Source organism: Cryptomeria japonica, chromosome 3 (assembly GCF_030272615.1).
Source record: "Cryptomeria japonica chromosome 3, Sugi_1.0, whole genome shotgun sequence".
NCBI classification, from domain to species: Eukaryota; Viridiplantae; Streptophyta; class Pinopsida; order Cupressales; family Cupressaceae; genus Cryptomeria; species Cryptomeria japonica.
This window is the reverse complement of record NC_081407.1, coordinates 964,391,522-964,413,303: the sequence shown is the minus strand read 5'-3', so window position 1 is coordinate 964,413,303 and position 21,782 is coordinate 964,391,522. Positions and strand designations below refer to the sequence as shown.

The 21,782-nt window shown below is 40.0% G+C and overlaps 1 protein-coding gene across 2 annotated transcripts in view; it reads left to right on the top strand.

Moving 5' to 3' along the window:
- LOC131035583 (non-functional NADPH-dependent codeinone reductase 2) overlaps nt 1-18,966 on the top strand; it is a 59,030-nt gene extending 40,064 nt beyond the window's left edge. Inside the window, exons 4-5 of one of the 2 annotated variants that reach the window (XM_057967311.2) lie at nt 17,828-18,007; nt 18,361-18,966. In XM_057967311.2, the coding sequence (XP_057823294.2) occupies nt 17,828-18,007; nt 18,361-18,588 (408 nt within the window). In that variant the 3' untranslated portion in view covers nt 18,589-18,966. The remainder of the gene's footprint in view (nt 1-17,827; nt 18,008-18,360) is intronic. The other variant, XM_057967314.2, reaches the window with a different exon arrangement.
- The last annotated feature ends 2,816 nt before the right edge of the window (nt 18,967-21,782 follow it).

The following is a 21,782-nucleotide window of genomic DNA, read 5'->3' as shown; positions in this document are numbered from 1 at the left end:
TCAGGGCTGGGGCGCTAAAACCAAGAATGAATTCACAAGCGGAAAAATCCACTCTCCATGGACATGCTGAAAATGCGCCTAGATCTGGGCTGGAGTGTTGAAACCAGGAAGGCATTCACAGGAAGAAAATCCATGAATCCATGGACGTAATGAAAATTTCACCTGAGATAAAAGAATTGGAATTTCACCTAAGGCACGGAATCCAAGGAGTCAAGGAGGAATAAAAAGCAGAATTCCCTTCGGGCGAATTTTCAGTTATGCTATTTTTAGACATCAAGGATGGAGATGCACTCCTTGTGTGACCATTGGATCAAAGGAAGTGGAGCTTCCTCAACCCTTCGTGAAGTGTATTCAGGATCAAGTATATGACCGTCATCAATCATCCCTTGTGGGATATCTGCCAAGTTCAAATGAACAATTTGCTCAACAGTGAGCCTGCAGTAATCCATCTTCAGAACTTCGGCTTCTGTGCGGAGATCTACCCAAATGTCTTCAATGCGATGAACATGCACAAAGGATTTCTTGATTTTCTCCTTCATTCCTTTATAATCAAAATCAGCTCTAGGTTTAAACCTTTTGAGCTTGATTTCCTGCAATTCAGCCTCCATGGCCTTTGCCTTCACAGATGTGACAAGGGAGTATCGGCCAATTTTTAATGGGTTTGTGGTAGAGATCCCCATTCCAACCTTGTGCTTAACAGACTGAAAAGTGTGAACAGCCATGATCTGCCTTCCCAACTCCATAAGAATTATCTTATTGGTTGGGTATCTCGGAAGCATGTATGGCTGGCCATCATAGCATCCTATCCTTATATAGGTGAAGGTGGGAAATTGCAGAAACAAACACCCATACTCAGACACCTTTACCCATGCCTCATCTGATACTCTTTTGTTCTTGAGATTTCTGTCAAACTGACACATGAAATATCCGAAGAATGCATCTTGGACCCTTTCTGAAATGCAGTCTGCTGGGTCTCAATGGCAATTGGTCATAATATTCCCAAACTGGTATAAGCGAGCGATCACCCTTGGTGGAAAGACCTGGAAAGTGTCTAAGTGATGCTGCTAAATATACTAAATAAGAATTCATGAAGAAGGTCATGGTGGTAGGAACTGCTGCAAGTTGTTCGCACAAGGCATCATTGATGACTTCCCCCCATGAAATGTGATGTGACTGTCGTATGAACATAATGAATTGATACATCCATGGCTCAAAGACATTGGAATGCTCAAGGCTCGTCATCCTGCTGAGAAGAGTGATGGTGTCTCCTATCTCCCATTTGAAATCGCAGCGGTACAACTTTGCCCACCTTGAGAAGGAAGGTCGTGGTTCTTGAATCTAGCTATTGATGTGCCGCTTGCAATCTTTTTCCCTTTTCACATAATACTCTGCTGCACTTTCTTTGGAGATTTCCATATAAATAGATGCAGGAGGTATTCTGAAGACCTTCTCGATTGTATCTGCATCGTGACGAATTATAGCTTCACCATCATCATTTTTTATGACTCTTGACTCTTTGTCAAAATAATGGGCGCATGCAAGAACGAACTCAGGTTCTAGGGTTGCCACTGGAAAGGAAGATGCATGATGGATATGGCTGTTCAACAGCCGTTGCAAGTTATTATCCTATGGATCTTCTACCTAGTTGACGAATTCTGCCATATCAACGTGCCCTATCTTCGTGTCTCTGATGCGATCCAAAGGAGAAGAAACTTGGGAAGGTGCAACCTCATTCTAATATTTGTCATATTTGTATTTCATTTTCTTTGGAGTTGGAGATGCTGGCAAATCTGACATTGATTGTGAACTTGGAATGCTGTGATGAAGACTTAAAAGAGTTAAGGCAACATCATAGTCAGCTGCAAATATCATTCTTCCTTCTCCAAATGGGTAAAACTTTGATCCTTGAATTTCACGATTTTGTGAGAGGAAGAGGGGAAATATGTAGAAATGGGAAAATCTTGACTTTGACCAATTTCGGATCTTGGGAGAATTTTCGCAAGTATACAAGTTGGAAAGGACATGCATGCAATCGGGGTTTTAAAACTCGAATACAAGTACACTTGTAAATTCAAAAATGGAGAAATGTACGAAAAATGAGATTTTGACTTGCGGAAAATGACGGAAATGGAAAGTAGGGATATGGGGAACATAAATGGATAGAAATGTGAAAATCTGGGAAAGTCATTTTCATGAAAATGGGAAGAATTCTTCAACATGTAATCCGGTTTTTAAAACCCGAATTTGCAAGGGAGGGGTATTTCACACTTTTTAACTTGGAATTTTAACCAAAAATTGGTAAATTCCTTAACCGTAGGGGAAGAACAATGCAATTCGAAAATTGCATACCAAAGGGGAAAAATCCTCTCACAAAAACCGATTTTTGGGAGAAGAACAACACATATTTACAAAAAAGCAACAAAGAAAGCAAGAAAATAATAAAATAAAGGAGAGAAAGGAAAGAAGCCATACCTTTCTTGAAAATGCAAATGCATTCTCCAAAAATGCAACAATCCTTGGAATGAAGAAGCAAAATCAATCAATAAACCCAAACCGTAATGCCAAACCCTTAACACGTTTTTGCAAAAAACGTCTTATATGGAAAAATGTGGCAGCAAACAAGAGTAAAATGTCATAGAAAATGCTTGAATACTTCTTAACCCTCAACGCCTTGGTACTCAAAGCCAAAATGATTCATGTCCTTGAAGATTCATGGTATTAAACACTTCCAATATGCAGCCATAATGATTCACGTGGAGGAAAAAACGTGGCCACCATTTGCATCTTCAATGGCATCATTAAATAACTCAAAACCTCCCCCAAACTCCACGCCTAGGTAAGAGAGGGCAAAACGATTTAGGAGTTTGCAGTTTGTTGAAGATTTAATCCCTCAAAATGTGGCATTAAAGAAAAACGTGGTTGCTGATTTAGGGCAAAAAACCAGTCAATGCATCCTTCAAATGTCACGAAAGGTGTCCAAGAATGCATGAAAATAGGATGCAAACCAAAACGCCTCCTTCCTCCAACAATCTCTCCACAAAATTTGCCTTGAAATGGTCAAAAATCGTTTTTCCTTGCATTTCGGGTTTTTTGGAGCAAAAGACAAGTTCGAATTTCCATAAGGGAATGCAAATCGGGATTTTGGGAGAAGAATACAAGTTTTAATTTCACCTTTTCCACTTACAAGGCAAAATCGAGATTTTTTAGACAATTATTTTTTACTTTTTCACTTGCCAAGCCAAAATCGGGTTTTTTTGGACAAATGACAAGTTTAAAATTGTCAAAAATGCACTTGCAAGGCAAAATCGGGTTTTTTGGAGCAACTGCAAGTTTTAATTACTTGTAAAAGGGAAATAAAGTCCCTACAACAAGTTAGAAATACTTGCACATATGTAATGGGGATTTAAAATCCCTATTACATGCAAAAACCATTTAAGTAGGGGTTTTTTGACCAAACTGCAAGTTTACTTGTAATTGAGTCAAAAAATCCCTATTTTAACTAAATAAGACCAAAAAACAATAAAAAAGACAAAAACAAGAAAGGGAAATTTAAAACAAATTGCAAGTAACATCTTTTAATAAAGATGCACATGTAATAAGTTAAAAATTCCCCTACAACAACCAAAACAATGAATATCATTAAAACTTGTAGTTTGAAGAAAATTCTCCACCTGCAGTCGGGGTTTTAAAACCCGAAATTGAAGGAAAGACATAGCAAACGAACCCAGAATTTGACGAAATTCGAAACGTAGTTTGAGGATAGACTGAGGATTAAGCCAGTCCAAGGATACGTCAAAATTTTGCCTCGGGAAGCATGCCATAGAGTAAATTTTTTCATTTTTTCACAAAAATTTTAACGTAGTGGTCCTTCATTTTTGGAAACAAAAATGAGGACAACAATGCTTGGTGACTTATGTCATGCTTGACTTTGGAAGGTTAGTCAATCCACCTTCTCAGGATTGCCCTTGTGGGTATGGCTAGGTTGCTTGCATGTACAAGCCAAGTGCATGCACTTCCCTGCACTTCCAGACTGACATGCAAGGGTCATGATCACCATTATAACCCATTGTTTCTATATAATGGCTTTTAAGCCTTATTGTAAAGGGTTCTCTCCCTGCTGCCTGGATTTTTCTTATGCTCTCCTCTTCTCTTGAAGACTTGTAATCTTTGCATTTCTGCAACTGTAAGATTGGCATTTGGCCTTATGATTAATTGAAGAACACTTTTCTTGCCTTCTTTCAACCTATGTATGTTGTGTATGCTTTCTCACCTTCATCATAGGTGCATGTTGTGGCTCTTTCTCTTCATATATGCTGTGTTAACTAGTTTTCTGAGTGTGACTTGTGGGAATCCTTCTCCCCTCTTGGCATTCAGTGGATTCTAACCTTCATCTATGCATTGGGGTTACTTATATAACTGAAAGTTGTGCATCTTCAGGGTGTTTCGGTTAATTACTTGTGTCATTTGGGTAGGGAGAGGAACTATCTCTTCTTGGTGCATCACCTCTTGTTCCAAGCAATTTCTCTCTTCTCTTTTCCTCTGCAAGTTGTTAGGGTAGGCTTAGGAATTAACTTTGAAGTGTTGAGTTGGTTCAACATTTGCACCTAGACAGAGAAGGAAGCCGGCCTTTTCCGGAGATTCAACCCCTTGCGCAAGGTCCCACACTTCGAGGTTGTTTCCATGTTTCACAAGGTTGCTGAGTTGATAGCTCAGCAAGGGTGCAAGCTTTTGTGATAACAGTTTTTGGCACGCTGGGTGGGACTTTTTCAATTCACATGCTAAAGATTTAGTGCTATTCTTAGTGTTTTGGCCTTTTGAGGCAGTCATCTCTCAAGCACTTGGTGACTCTGCTCAAGGACCAGTTCGTGCTCACACAAAGTTCATAACTCTGGGACCCCGGAACCCCCAGGTTCCCAAGTCATCATAACTCTGCTTACTTCGAAACCCCGAAACCCCAAGGTTCCGAAGTCAGTAAAGCCATCTTACTCCGGAACCCCGGAACCCCGGAACCCCCAGGTTCCGAAGTACTTAGACCTGGAAACTCAGAACCCCCAGGTTCCGAACTCCCGAGCTTCCTCACTCTGGACATCCGAGCTCCTGAGGTGCCGAAGTGGTCACACTCCGCAACTCCGGACCTCTGAGCTCCCGAGGACGGTTGCAGATTTCATGCCCAAAATTCATGCAAGGGCATCTTCTAGGGGCAGTTTCCAATTCATAGAGCTTCCATCTGCAGGCTCTAGAAGGAGGAGAGGTAGACCTTCATTATCACCAGTCAGGGGTGACGAGGTTGTAAACACTCCATCTCCCAGGTCTCGTTATACTCCTCCATTTACAAGACCTTTTCTATCAAGGGCTCCCACCACTCATATCAATAGACCATTGTTTCACATGGCAAGAAATCAAGTCTTTGTTACCTTCAATGGGGGGAGTCCCCTTGTTTTAACTCAATGGAATGACAAACCAGTGGCTGCGTTGAAGAGTATACCATACTTCACTGGTGAAACAGCTACTACACCCATTGAGCACATTCAAGACATTGCAAACATCTGCTCCGCCCATAACATCACTCAGGACGATGTTGCTGTCAGACTCGTGGCCACATCCTTGAAAGGCAAAGCCTTGTAGTGGTATAGAGGGTTGTTGTCTAGCTCCATCCACAATTGGGACGAATTGGGGGAGAAATTGTGCAACCATTTTGAAGACAAAAGTGATCACCTATCACTTGTGGAGGAGTTAACTACAATCAAAAGGGCACCCCACGAGTTCATGGGAGACTTCAACTTCAGATTCCATAAGACATGGAATAGGATTCCTGCTATAGTGAAGCCATCCCCAAATCATGCCTTCTTGTATTATCTTAGAGCTCTCAACAGCGATATAGCTGTCATGGTACAATCGATGGGTGGAGCCTCTCTACCGGGTGCATATGACATAGCCATAAGAGCAGAAAACTGTTTGATCCAAGCTAGGAAGATAGCTCCAAGGCCTCCAATGCCTCTCTTCCCAGAAGCTCCTACTCGACAACCAACCTTGGCCCCTTTTCCCATGGCACTCGCAAGTCAACCATCCATGCCATCTACATCCTCTAATGAGCTCCACGAGGTCAAGGCTCTATTACAAAACTTTGGCAATGAATTGGTGGCACTGAAGAGGCAGCAAACTCAGTATAACAGACCTTACCAAGCACAAGGTCAGAATTATCAGCAAAACAAGCCACCCTTTCAAGGGCAAAACCAATGGAGCAATGCCAGGCCTTTGAATAGTGTGAACCCCACAAACGCAAGCAACTCAAAGGCGATAGTTCCAATGCAAAATAACCTTGCCCAAGAGCAAGATTGGTGTCAACCATGTAATTAGCCACCCAACCAAGGTGTATGCCAAAGTGGAGGGTTTGCCCAAACTTTAGTAGTGCAAGATGAGCCAACCACTTCTAGCTAGTAATATGACCCAAATCAGCCTAGTGTGGGTCCCCAGGCTCACTTACAAGGGGATTCTACCTTTGTCAATTGGCAGGAGGCGGAATTTTGTGGTTTGAACCAAACAAATGGTGAGTCCATGCTGCAGTATGCGAGGTCAAAGAAGAGAGCCATGGAGGCTACCTCACCTTCAACATCAGTCCAAGTTCCAACACCCAATGTAGTTGTCCATGATACGAGCCAAAGTACCATGCAAGGGAACAAGAGGCATGAAGAGGTCCAAGTTGTCCAAAGAGCAAAAGTAGACCTTGTAGCCTCAAAGGGGCCTCTAAAGTCAGCTAGTGTCCCTTTCAACATAGTTGATCAAATGAAGAAGGCCAACCTCAACGTCACTATGTGGGAGGCCCTTTCAATCCCATCTCAAAGGGATTTGCTTAAGGAGGCACTGAAGGAAATCAATCAGTCGGGTGAGGAGGCAGCAGTCAACAGTCTCCACCAGTTTGGTGCAACCCAAGGAGGAAGAAGATTCAAGAAAGATCAGCAAACCTCCCCCTTTCTCTCTCCTTAATCATAGGAGACAACTTGGTTCACAACTGCATGATAGATTCAGGAGCTAGTAGCTCAGTCATGCCTAAGAAGGTAGCTGATCTTCTTGGCATAGAATATGAACCCGTGACCAAAAGGGTGGTCCAATTAGATGGCACTTCTATTAAGATAGTAGGGGTGGTAAAAAAATTGAAGTTGACCTTGCATGCATGCCCTGGTTGCACTGTCTTGCAAGACGTATCCATCATCGACCTCCCTGCCTTCTTTGCCATCTGCCTGTCTAGAGACTTCACAGCCAAGATAGGTGGGTACTTGTCTTCCGACTGGTCCCATATGCTATTTTGAACAAGGTATGGTACCAAGGTCACAATAAGGGCAGAGCCTATTGCCCAAAACCACATTGAGCCCTACACCCCTAGCCCTATAAACATGAATTGCACTTTGCATGAAGAGGGGGAGGAGTGTGTTGTCCGTGAGCCTGCTACTCTCTTGCAAGAGATTCCTGATTGCTTGCTGGACGAATGGGCCAATGCTTTTCAGTTTGATCCATTAGTTGAGACTGAAGAGACCCGGCTTGGCACCTATTGTATCCATGAAGAGGATACTCCTATCCCTAACCTCATCAAGACGAAAGGAGACTCAGAGGGGTTATGGAACATGTTTTTTGATGGTTCAAGAAACAAGAATGGTGCAGGTGCCGGTGTGATGCTTGTTTCTCCTGAGCAGGAGAAATATTTCTTCTCTTTTAGGCTTCAATTTGGTTGCACCAACAATGTCGCTGAGTATGAAGCCTTGATCCAAGGTCTCCAACTCGCGCAAAGCAGAAAGATCAGATCTCTGCAAGTATTTGGAGATAGTGAGTTGGTTGTAAATCACATCTGAGCCCAAAGTGTAGCAAAAAACAACCTACTCAAATCATACAAACACAAGGTTTGGGACTTGATTGAAGGATTCAAGGCCTTCAATATCCAGAGCATTCCTAGGGGTCAAAACAAGCATGCTGATAGGCTTGCAGCAGTTGGTGCTCAATTCGACATACCAACGCATGTTGCACGAGAGGAAGAGCAACACATCAGACTTGTTGTGAGGCCTGCTGTCCCGGACAATCAAGTGAATTGGCAAGTTTTTGAAAGCAATCGGCAGATCGTCAACTTCTTGCAAAATGAATCAGAATTTTCAATTTTCTGCTAAAAATCAGTCCAAGCTGCAAGACCAGTATGGAGATCAAATCATGCAGCTCAACTCCAACAAGTTGCCTAAAGGTCTAGTTACCTTGGAGGGCATTTTCAACTCGGATGATCAGTTGAAGAAGAGGATGATGACATAGTTGCTTGGACCTATGAAGACTTGAAGGGTTTTGATCCTGGCTTAGCCCAGCATACCATAGAACTAAACCCGGATGCAAAATTAGTAAGACAAAAGCAAAGGCCAATAAATCCCAAAATTGAGCCACTAATGAGGAAGGAGTTGACCAAACTTATAGAAGCCAATATCATCTTCCCTATCAAGCACTCCTCTTGGGTGGCCAACCTTGTCCCTGTAAGGAAGAAGAATGGGGAGATCAGACTATGTGTAGACTTTAGGGATCTCAATAGAGTCTCCCTCAAGGATCACTATCCCCTTCCCTCTATGGAGTAGATTCTCCAGAAGGTCAGTGGCTCAGAAAGATTTTCATTCTTTAATGGGTATTCAGGCTACAATCAAATCTTGGTCCAGGAATCAGACCAATACAAAACTGCATTTACCACTAAGTGGGGCACCTATGCTTATTGAAAAATGCCCTTTGGGCTAACCAATGCAGGTGCCACGTTCCAAAGAGCAATGGACATGGCCTTCAAGGGTGTATTAGCAAGGTTTGTGCTTGTATACCTTGATGACATAACTGTTTATTCGAAGCATGCAGCTGACCATCTTGGTCATCTTGAACAAGTGTTTATGAAATGTAGGGAGTATGGTGTGTCCTTGAACCCTAGCAAGTGTGTATTTGCTACTGATCAAGGAAGATTGCTAGGACACATCGTATCCAAGGAGGGTTTGACCATTGATCCAAAGCGTGTGGAGGCTATTCTTTCTCTTCCACTCCCCAGTCACAAGAAAGGATTGCAAAGTTTCCTTGGTAGGATCAACTTTGTGAGGAGGTTCATTCCCAACCTTGCCACCATGGTAAAACCCCTCACTTCCATGTTGAAGAAAATACCCAAGGGTACCTTATCCTCTCTTGAGTAAAGCCTCTGAATGCTGAAGATATCGCGAGAAAGGATCAATCAGGGTGACTTCAAGGTTCTTCGTTGTAGGATCTCTACGTGTGGATAAGGACCAGTGGTCGTTGTAAATGCTGTTTCTTCAAGGGGCCTTACGTTTTCGAGCTGCAGGAACAAAATTTTCCTAAAACTAACAAGTTCTCAAAAAAGATCAAAAGATGGGGTTTGCAAGAGATGAATTCTAATCTAATCCTAAGAATGACTCAATGTAGGCTAGACTTGGTAAGATTCTACCAATTTCAGTATTGCCAAGGAATTACAACTCTACTGGAATTGATGCGATCTTCTAAGGTGACTAGTGATTTTTCAAATCATCAAGAATTATAGACACTACCATGAAGGTACATATCAATAGTTCAATAATGATTGAAGGTTCAAGCAATCCAGATATCTCTAGTTGACCACACAAGGCGTCCTTACAATCAGTAAGAAGCTAGTGGTTTGGAACGTGAATCTCACCAAAGATCAAGCCCAACACTTAGTCCTTCAAACTTAAATACTACTTGGACTGAGAATGATTCAAGAAAGTAAACAACCAGGAAAGTAGCCACAAGAATTGCAATAAAACACCATAACTTCAATATTTTATTGATCTCAAAGCCAACATAGACATCAATTGCTTGAAATTCTTTCTTCAATGCTCAATCTTGCTACAAAATAACTTTCTTTTCTCCAAAAGCTCTAATCTTCTAATTTCTAACTATGACAAAAATGAAAATGAGTGAGGGTATATATAGCATCCTCAATTACAATGAACGGCCTAGATCAAAAGAAGATCAACGACTGAGATTCTGACACTTAAACCCTAATTAGGGTTTGTTACAAAAAGTTCCCTTTTTAGTTGAACATTATTAAATGCATAGCCAAATATTTAATTGGCACAAAAATCGAGGGAACATAGACCAATGATAATTAAGATGCCACATCATTTCATAACAACTTCTCTTCTAGAATCTTATTCCCCTTCCAATGTTCTTTCTTAGCATATGCAACGAATTTGGACACAATTCCTTCAATCTCAGCAATAGGAATATCGAGAAGATTCCTCATTCGCTCCTCCAAGTGGATAACTTGATCAAAGGCCCTGAGAAGAGCAGCTTCCCATCTAGGTTCGAGTTCTTTGATCTTCTCAATCAGGAGCATAGTAGTGAACATTAGATCCCGTTGTTCATTTGTGATGACATTCTCATCTTTGCAAAAGATGACCTTGACTTTTTCTTCCAACTCTTGAAGGTCTACATCTGTCTCGACTTCGATCCTCCTGCCAAGAATGGTACACAACACTTCAAACACCTTATCCTGAATTGGATGGATGACGCCCTCAACTTGATTGCACTTGGTGCTGATGTCCTCGAAAAGAACTTCCTTCATTTGGAGTAGAGTTGACCACTTGAGTAAATTATGAGCTCCTCCATCCATTATCTTTTCTTGTGCTAGGATCTTCCTTGGTGTTTGCCTGATCACTTGCAGAACAGGAATGATAACATCTCTAGTGTAAGCGAAAGCGGCTACCGTTATCATCAGGTTGTGGACGATCTCAAGGACCTGGATAGCTCGATGGATTGTCTGCATCGTTCTTGTCGTAAATTCAACGGCAACCGTGTGAGATTTGTCAATCCAAGAGCCCATAAGCTGAACCAAGCTCTTGACTCTCTCTGCCTCGCCAACTGATTCAAGGGGAAGTGCTTGCACAGGAGACACTGCTGGATCCTAACATCCCAAGGGCTGATTGAGATGACTAAAGTAGCCTCTCCAAGCACCTCTCTCTCTCTCAAGCTTTCTATTCTTTTCCATTTCTTCCTTAAGCTTGTCTTTAAGTGCTTCAAATGAATCGGTTGCCTCATCTAGTGCCTATTCAGCAGTAAGTGGACCAAGTTCAAATGTCTCTACATCATATTCTTCCGCAAGGATTTCACCTTCATACTTGTCCACTACTGGTGTAGCTATCTGCAACTTCCTGGACCCTGTCTCATCTCTGATCATCTTGGACATCTTGGTGGCCTTCTTATCCGTTACTTCTTGAAAATTTCCTATAAGGCTCTCTAAGTCAATTACATCATCCTTATCCTCAATCACAATCACCCTCGTCAGTCTCTCTTTCAACCAATCTGGAATGGCGGATCTCGTCTCTCTAACTTGTATTTCTTTAGGCAAGGGTTCGTCTTCTCGGAGAGGAGATGTCACTTCTTCATCATTCTTCTCTTCATGTAGCTCATCAACTTGGGGAGATTGACTTGATGAATGTTGAGGTGCCTTCCCCTTTTTAGGTTTATCATTCTATACCATCGACTCCATAGACTCATCAACCTCAGGCACCGTCTTCTCTTGTCCTTCAACTTGACTTGTCCTTTTTTCATGTCGAGAAGATGTGCCTGATGAGCGATCTCGATTGGCCTCTTGCTTCTTCTTGGAGGGTTCCCTTTTTTCAGGTCTTTCTTTCCTCTTCGCGCCTCTAGGATGAGAATTGCCTTCACTTGCGCTTGCTCCTCCTTCTTCTAGTCTTTCCTCCAAAGTATAAGTCATTGGTACGTTCTGTTCTCTTAACTTTTGATGTTGTACATCCACCCATCTGCGAGTACATGACAAAACTGGGGCCATCAAAGCTCTCAAGTCTGAAATCTCAGGCTCGTTCCAATCTATCTTCACTGCTTTGTCTTCTCTATCATAGGATGACTGGAGATGTCTGCCATTGTCCTGAGCTTGATCGGCCACTCTGTAAACTTTGCATTTCCTGATGAAATCTAAAGGTAATCTGGAATGCATCTTTCTTTTCACTTCTAAATCACTTGAGAGATTCATCCAAAAGTCCTCTACCTGAAATTCGTGCTTGTACTTCCTTCCAGTTGTCTCTTCCATACACCCATAAGGATCAAAATTCTCCCTGAAGGCAAAGAACGTGAATGAATATAAGGCCAACTCCCTCTTTGCATCATCCAAGGCCAGAGCATTAGGACATACCTAAACTGAATTCCCCAATATGATGGGCACGGGAATTCCACTTCCATGCCTGTGTTTGAATGCCTTCACATAAGTTGCCAACTGCCTAGTCACCTCAAGTAGCACTATCCTGTCTGTCGGATACCTCGGCAACATATAGGGAGGTGAAGGACACCCATGAACTCTGATATAAGTAAATTTTTGAAACTGGATGAACCAAGCACCATACCTCTTTACAAGTTCTTGTGCATCCGGAGATAGTCGATTGTGAATCCCGCCTTGCAATATCCTAGTGATGTTCATCGTGAAGGTATCATTGACTAACTTGTAGTCACTTCCAGGTGGATGATGCAAATGAACATAAGAGTCACAAACTCTTACCTCTCCGGGTCCTCTTCTGATCACTCCTCTGCGAGGTAGTCCTGCATATTCGAAACTCCTGATCAAGGCATATATGACATATGAGCTCATGTGGAACGACTTGGTAGGCTTTAGTCTTCTTAACTGCACATCCAGGCAATGGCTAATAATTCTAGCCCAATGAATCGTTCCCTTCCCTTGAACTATCACTTGGATAAAGTAGAACATCCACTTCTCAAAGTAGAAGGCTTGAGGGGCCCCTGTAACTCGATTGAGCAAAGTTATCAAATCTCTGTATTCCTCTTGGAAGTCGATCCTATGCAGTGTGTTGGGAATCTTGCTCAGGCGAGGACGACTTTTGAGTAACCAATTCTTATTGATGATGCCCAAGCAAGTGTTTGGATCATCTTCATACATTGACCTGGCTCCTTCTAGGCTTTTGTAAATCATATCTTTATGCTCTGGAAGATGGAGAGCTTCACTTATAGCCTCCTCTGAAAGGTAAGCCAAAGTGTTCCCTTCCTTGGATACGATTGATCTTGATTGTGAGTCATAATGGCGGGCACACTCAATCATCAGCTCATGACACTGGACCGCTGGAGGGAAACCGGCTGCCTTGATGATGCCACTTTCAATTATTCTCTTTGCGACAGGTGATGGCTTTCCAATGTAAGGGACCTCTCGAAACTTCTTGACACTGAAGTTTCCCAAGTTGGTATCTCCAATATTGCTCCACTTGGACACGATCTTGGTCTCCAATTCCTCGTTCCTCTGATCTTCCTTCATGAGAGCTAGACGACTAGTGGATGCTCCTGCCTTTGGAGTCGCCATCTTGACACCTACACAACATTTCATAATGAGTAGTATATCTTGCAACGTAGAAATATAGAGTAGAAAAGAAGATTTAAGATTTTAATTAGGAAACCTCATGATAAATTTTGAGTTATCATTTCCTAATTAACCACATTGGTCTTAGAATTTTCAAAACAAAGCACCAAATTCAAATCTTCAATAATGATGTCAAGGTGATTTCGCCATACCTCCTCTTGAGAATTAACTCTAAGAAATGATGCAAAAATAGGAGAATTCGCTAGGCAAAATGTGGACCAAAACTCTCTTTAGCAAAATGCGCCTCCTTTAGTCTTCACAAGTATCAACTCCACCACCTCTAGTCTTCAATACTTAAGATAAATTCGCTCCAAATAGACCAGCCTTCGCACATTCCTCCTGATCTCCAAATTCGCACTTGAAGTAATGAGTGAATGATTGATTAAACTCGATCAAAACACCCCCTATTATATAGGGCGCTCACCACTTTGCCTCCCATAGGCTGACTTGGCAAAATAGACCTAAAAAATAAATAAAGTTGCAAAAAGAAGAGGCCGACTTGATAAAATAAATAAAAATAATACCTCAAGCGCTCCATTTTTAATTTTAATTTCACAAAAATTAATTTTAAATGCCTTTATAATAAAAATTCGATTTTCTAAGGCTCAAAATTAATTTATTAAATGCCACCATGTTCGTTATTAAATGCCAATTTAATTAATTCTTTCAAATATTTCGAAGTTGGTAATTTTGGCATCTAAAGCGATTTGGAGGATGTTAATGCCCAATTATGGTAAAAAAATACTGAATGCCACTAACTTCGCCCTGGTCCCTTGGAGAGGGACAGGAGCGAACTTTTAATTTAGGCCTTGCATTCCTTATTTTCCACGTTCAAAACTTCATCTAGGCTTTAAAAATGGCATTTTAATTGGAGTCTCGAGTTTAATTCATTTGATCTCTAGGAGGAAAGTGTATTAGGACATTTTCGCCCTGGTCCCTTGGAGGGGGACAGGAGCGAACTTTCACTTTTGTCCTCAATCCTTCATCTTTTAATTGCCAACTCTCAATGCGGAGTAAGTAATGATCTCTTTCCTCCATTCTATGCATGTTTAACTTGTTTTTGCAAGGCAAAATAGGTGCTCCAAAGATTTTCGCCCTGGTCCTCCAGTGAAGGACAGGAGCGACTTTTACATTTTAGCCTAGGATTACCAAGTTTTGGAGGCAAATCCTTGTTCACCATGTTTTAGAAGACATCTCTCATCTTGCACAACCTTGCCTAAGCGTAGTCTTGGAGGGAAGTTGTTGATTTTGTTAAAATCGCCCTGGTCCTTCAGTGAGGGACAGGAGCGCTTTTGAGTCCTTGTGCAACCTCTTGATCGCTTCAATCTTCAAATTACCCTCAAGGCGTAGAACATCACACTTCACTCCCTCTTGAGTCTTGGAAACAAAAATATCATCTTGAAATGTAAGGTAAATGGGCATACTTGGAAATTTCGCCCTGGTCCTTCAGTGAGGGATAGGAGCGCTTTTCCATATTGTCATCAAAATTTGCAAATCTTGTATCTCAATTCCACCTCAAGGCATTTTAAACATCCTTTCAAACTTGCGCGTTGGCTTAGGTTTGTCCAAACTTGGAGAGAAAGGCTAGCTATTAGGTTTTTCACCCTGGTCCCTTGGAGAGGGACAGGAGCGACTTTTCACTTTTAAGCTTATCCGTCCCTTGTTAGCCTTCCAAATTATCTTCAACGGGCTAAACGTGCCTTCTTCCATTCATTTTAATCACAAAACTCGCCTTGTCTTTGCAAGAAAATTGCACTTTTAGAAAATCGCTCTGGACCCTTGGAGAGGGATAGGAGCGCCTTTTGTCTTCTAGGTATATTTCCTTGTTCTTTAGACTCCCAATCGCATCTAAGGTATAGAACATCATTTCTCCCTCCCATCCAAGTTAGGCCTTGCCTCAAAATCTCAAACAAAGAGGAGAATCTTGAAAAAACGCCATGGTCCTTCAGTGAGGGACAGGAGCGCCTATTGTCACTTGGGTTGATTTCCTCCTTTGTGGACCACTCAAATTTATGATCTCTTCAAATCATAAAATTACTTTGATCCTGCAGGAATAGTGTAAATTTGAAAATCAAGCTCCGGACCTTTAGTGAGGGACAGGAGCGAACTTCTCTTTAACCTTCAAAACCCATCATTTTCATGCCTTCAAACCTTAAAAAGCATCATAACTACGTCCATTCATCTCTCCTGGAGACCCTGAACAAAACAAAATAGAAAAGTCAGTGACAAATATGCATAGAATAACATTTTCGCCCTAGTCCCTGAGCAAGGGACAGGAGCGATTTCACCCTTTCTGGCTAAAATATTCAAAATTTAAGTCTCCAATCATTTCACAAGGCAGAGTTAGGTCATTTTCAAGGCCAGGAACCAGTTAGCAAGCCCTCACAAAATAAGAAATTGCACTTAGAATGAAATTCGCCCTGGGCCTCCAATGAAGGACAGGGGCGATTTCTCTGTTTCAGGCGTCATCTTGCCTCCAAAATCTAATCAAAATTTACCTAGGCAAGGACACACGATTTCACCTCCAAAATGCTAACACTTAGACAAAATTTTGGATCTTACCCCAAAAAACCCTAACCTGAGACCTATTTGACTCTCCTGGCAAGCTTACCTTATTTCAACAATCTCAATCCTCGGGAGGACGCTAAATAACTTTCAAAATTTGACTGGACTCAGCTTGAATAATGTCCAAAAGAAACCCCTAAGGTTTAGCCCTATCCCAGACAGACCACTCACTCAAAAACCTAAAAGCAGAGAGAAGAACAGGCAAAACAAAAGCGAAAAGAGGGGGTCCCCATTTTAATGGGGCGATGTGTGAAATGGTCACAACAGTCAGCCAAACCCTAGCTGAGCCAATCAGAAGATTCTATCTTTTCCTTAGAATTGATATATATATATATATATATAAATAATATTTTAAATATATATATATATATATAGAGCATGACCCCATCCAGCCATATCAAACCTAGGGTAAAGAAAATCTTTTTTGGCAAACTCAAACTATGAACCCATACCATGCCTTGAATCTAACCCTGCAACTTAGGTAGGGTTAAAGAAACAGAGTTGCTTATAGGTAATTATGCAATGAGTTAAGGATTCAACTGCATAGTTTTTGAGTTAAATTCGTTGGCTTATTTTGACACACTGTGAAAAAATCAGCTGCTTCGTATTGCTTATTAGTTAAACTCTAAAATATTAAATTTCCCTATATGTATTTTTAATTTTTCACTACATATATAGTGCTGTTCTCTGCCATTGCTAGAAATGGTCCCTTGGACTACTGTTTCTGAAACACATCCTGCCATCGACATCCCTGAAATGCTGTGGAACGTAGGCAAAAAGAATGGAATGCAATGGACTACATGCATTTTGACAACCTTGAATTTTCCCTATATGTATTTTTAATTTTTAACAATATCTATCTATCTATCTATATGTATAGTGCTGTTCTCTGCCATTGCTAAAAATGGTCCTTTGGACTGCTGTTTCTGAAACACATCCTGCCATCGACATCCCTGAAATGCTGTGGAATATAGGCAAAAAGCTCTGTGGGAATGGAATGGACTACATGCATTTTGACAACCTTGCAGAATCTCCTGTGAGCTGGAAGGATCAGGAAAAGAGCCCAAAGCACAGAGTGGGCAAGAAGATTTCTGAGCCTCTTGCTTGCAATCCATACAAGTATCTGGAGAACAGCAATGTGTTAGCTTATCCTCCACATTTCCCAGAAAATTTAACAAAGCATCTTCTGCCGCATAATCATATCCTTCCTAAAATCTTACAGAGAAGAGGATTCCCTTACTTCGGTTACCAGAAAACCTTTTGTTAGGATGCACATTCAAACATTTGCCTCTAACGGCTCTCCTGCTCATTCTTTCCTAATCCTCATTGATGTTACCAATGATTCAGCTTTAATTGTTTTGCTAACTAATTTACTACGATCAAGCAATACTTAGATGTTAAAAACTTAAAAGCACACTTATAGCAAAATCTTCAATAGTAAAACACATTCTCAAGAAATACGTTTCATTATTTGCAATTTGCTCTAGTGCCATTGGCAGATGGAGTACATATTCATATTTCATCTTGCTTTCCAAAAATTCAGAATAATCGGTAGACACGCTGAATTAAGTTATCAAATTGGTGAATTGAACACAAAATCCCACAAATTAGGATTTTGGACCATGAAGGTTTAAAATTTTGCACTGTACATGAAGCAGAGATCTTAGAGGTTTACTAAGTTGGATTTGGTATGATTTGATGCAGTGCTTGGTTTCTTCAACAATAGATTATATATTGGGCATCCGACTTTGTTTCCAAAGACTTAATAAACTTCTTGGTGGATGAAGTTGGAAGCATATTATTTTTACTAGTGCTTTTGTTAAATTTAACATGGGGAAGTTCTTCCTATGACAGGTGGAGATGCATCCCCTCTGGCAACAAAAGAAGCTAAGAGATTATTGCAGCAATGCCAACATTCACGTTAGTGCATATTCTCCTCTAGGAGCGTTTGGCACTTACTATGGTTCCAATTCTGTCATGGAAAATTCTGTTCTTCGAGAAATTGCTGAAAAACATGGGAGGACTGTAGCTCAGGTACTGCTATCAAGTTTTTCAATCGTGCCCATTAAGAATGCAAACATCCTTTGAAAAGAAAGGTGGCGGGGTAATGGAACGTGCAAAACATGAGCTTGCATTCTCATTTGTTTCTAAGAAAAAATATTTTCAACTGGAACTTGAGAAAGTCACCCTTTCAAACTAGTCTAGATAATGGATTATGTGTTGCACATCAATGGATTTCGAAATGCCATTGCTTAGCACCAGATTGTATTTCTATGTTTTACTTCTACTATTAATGTGTAGAGAAGAAACATGTCAATAAATCTATTTGCACCGAACTTGAATTTCTTGTTGGTTGCTAACATTGTGGCTGTAAGTTTGGCTTGCAGGTATTGTTAAGGTGGGGATTGGAACAGGGAGTAAGTGTTTTACCTAAAAGCTACAATAGTTGCAGAATAACTGAAAATTATCAAGTTTTTGAGTGGTCTTTAACTGAAGAAGATCATGAAAAGATTAGTAAGCTTCCACAAAAGAAGATCGTGAGAAGAGAAGGGCTCATTAACTCAACTACCAGTCCTTACAAAACTATTCAAGATTTATGGGATGGAGAAATTTAAGATCATTAACAAATGGAGGATATGTTCGTGCTCTTCAATTGATCTGCAAACTTTTGAGAGTCGATAATTTTGATGCTTTTTTTCAGTTGGAAGAAAAATTCACACCCTTTAATTTACCTGCACATTTTTAAAGAATGGGATATGTACGATGTTTCTTTAGGACCTTTCCAATCTTCTTTTCTCCAGAGATCATCTACCTTCCAAATTTCGTTCTATAATTTGCTACTTCCATAGGTTGCCTGGAAGATGGTTTCTGAATCTCTATCCAGTTCCCAGCTTGTTCAAATGTTCTTGCTTTTGTTTAAAATGCAGTAATTCTGGTTTATTTGAGATAAGCGATAAATCTCAATAGATAAGTCTTGCTCGGGGTATATTTTTTTTTGAGCATTTATGTGTGATTCAAGCTGTTTCCATTCACTTTATATACAGAGTTAGTATCCTTTTTATTGTTCTGTCAGATAAACAAGTTCTTAATGGTATATGCCTGCATGTATTCTTATAGAAAGAAAAGTAATTGATCACCGTTAAGATCAGTGAAATGTCCCTAAATAGAAAAATGAGGAAAGCTCACAAAAATTCCTTCAATCTGTCACCCTTGACAACACACGGTTCTGATTATTCCAAAATTTCTTATATATTGCAAGACATAGATTTAACAGTAATCTTTGATGCATAAGGATGAACAGAGATTATCATATTCTGGGATGCCAAAAGCAATTACAATGCGCAGAGGAATACATTAAACAAAATAGGATCTGACCTGTATAAGTATAGATAAGATTAAAGCTAATTAACTTGAAGCTCGGTTTACATTGATGAGAGGATTATTAATGTCCAGCGTTGGCAGTCGCTGACATTAATACATTGAGGCCTTCAGCTTGATAGTTCTCTTGGCAAATGTCTTCTTACTGGGTCGCACGGGGATTCTTGGTAATTAAATACTGTTGGCAGATAACAATACTCCAAATATCGATTTGCTTGATTTATTTCTCTAACGATGAATGTAGAACTGCACTATTTATCAAACCCACAGTAAAATATCAAACTCTTGACTCCATGATTTTATTGCTAACATTCCTTACTGGTTCAAGTCGCTTCAAGATGTTAACCCGACACCAAAGCTCGGCATTAATAAAAACATTTGCTGATATATCAAACCTTTAGCTGATAACCTTTAGCGCTAATAGAAGCGATCAACGTTTTAATTCTCAAGTGACCTTCAACCATTCGGTGCGGCAAAAATGAAACAACCAAATCCCACAATAATCAGAAGCAGCGATTTGGCAAATACTGAAGAGCCAACATATTCAAAAGCGGTCAAACTTATAATCTGCCGGCACTATTATTCTTCAGACTTGGTAATATTTCCACCTCCAAATATAACTTCCATTTCACCACAAAATATTAAAATATAATAAACTAATTTCAAAAATAGAAATTAGATGCGAGTATATTTATTTCAGAAGACAAATCTTACAAAATTGTCACCAAAGGAGACTTTACAAATTTGCCCAGATGTAGATTCTGTCACGAATTCACCCAAAACGTTTATCAAATCCAACATGATTTACAATTCCCAGCAAGCTTCCTTATAAAGACTTTTTGTGAACTTTCTCAAAGATAAGGCTGACTTGAAAATTTGGAAACTTTATTAAAGTGACATTATAATATTTTATTATTTATTTAAATTAATTAATATTAAATCATCATATGAACATTTTATTTATATTTTGATAACTTAACCAGAATCAATTCAATTAAATATCACCTTAAAAATTGAGGACATTACAATTAGTGGGTTTTATCTAAAACATTCAAACATTGTGCTAGCATGCATTTAAAAAAAGTGACAGCTGTGGAAAATTTACTTAAAAGTTCGCTGTTTCTGGGCAAGCAATTCCAACTAAGAACAATGGGTTTCCATGGATCGATTTCGTACCTTTTCATCCAAGCAGCAAATTTCTTGATGAATTTCGTCCTTTGCATGAGGCAGCTATTGGTGCCAGGGACATGAGATCAACTCCAAAAAGGTTGCCTACATTTGGGATTTTGAATTTGACCAATCTGGCACAAAAAGCTTATGTTGATCTAGGCATAAGGTGGATAATGCATATACCAGACTGCATCATGCTTTGCCGGAAATATTAAAATAATGACAGATAACAAGAAGGAACATAGCTTCTTAACTAAATAGTTGAAAGGAGAGTATCTTGCAACCAAATCAACTTGCCTAGCAATTACATTCATCGATGGAGAGTTTCTTTTCTGAAACATCGAGGAATAGCACAGAGCAGTGAGCAGCTTTGCATAATTAGACCATTGTACAGAAGAAAACCATTAATACATCTTGAGTCAACTCAAGAGTCAGTTTCCATTACATAAACAACATAAATCTTTAACTTCAGTAATGCCCTTTTTTCTCTCAAGATTTTCCCGGATCGGGGATGGCAAGTGCTAATTATGAGATTCATGGTAGGTTCTGCTATCTCTTTAGAGAAAAACATAGCCCTCTACAAGATGTTATTCTTTGTGGAGATCGAGAGATCAAATATGTATCTCTATTCATTAGAGAGATGACCCAACCCATAGTTGCATTCTTAAGAGCTATCAACATAATTCTTCATCTCAATGTTCTTCATATTCCTTTCTACAACCTCCATTCTAGTAGTACAAGTGAACTTGTGGATTATGTTTTTATCTTTTTTGTTTTTTTAACAATTACTTTGTGATTGCAGTTGAGAGAGGTTTGCTAGGATTTTGGCTTGGATTGGCTTGCATGTTCTTGCTTGTGTTACTGTTATCTTTTTCACTTTGTTTTATGCTACATTTTGAAAGTAGGAGTTGCCATGTTTATTCTAAGCGCTTTTTTTTTTTTTTTTTTTTTGACTTTAGGTAAATTTTCAAAGAAATACTAGTCTTAGTGACCCAATAGTTATTGTTGGATTTGTAGTTTTGGATACACACAACAATGACACTTTTGAAGAGATATTGTATCTTCATTTTGAAAGTGGTTTATGAGGTAAATCATCTACTCTTGATATTGTATTGCTACTTCATAATTTTGATAATCCATGTAAGTAGCTTGGAAGTTAATTTTATTAGTCAAAACCTCTCTATGGGTGTTTTCTTTTTTCTTTTTTTAAAGGTTAAATTTGTGAAGGCCATTTTTGAACGTGGACCTTATATTTACAGTT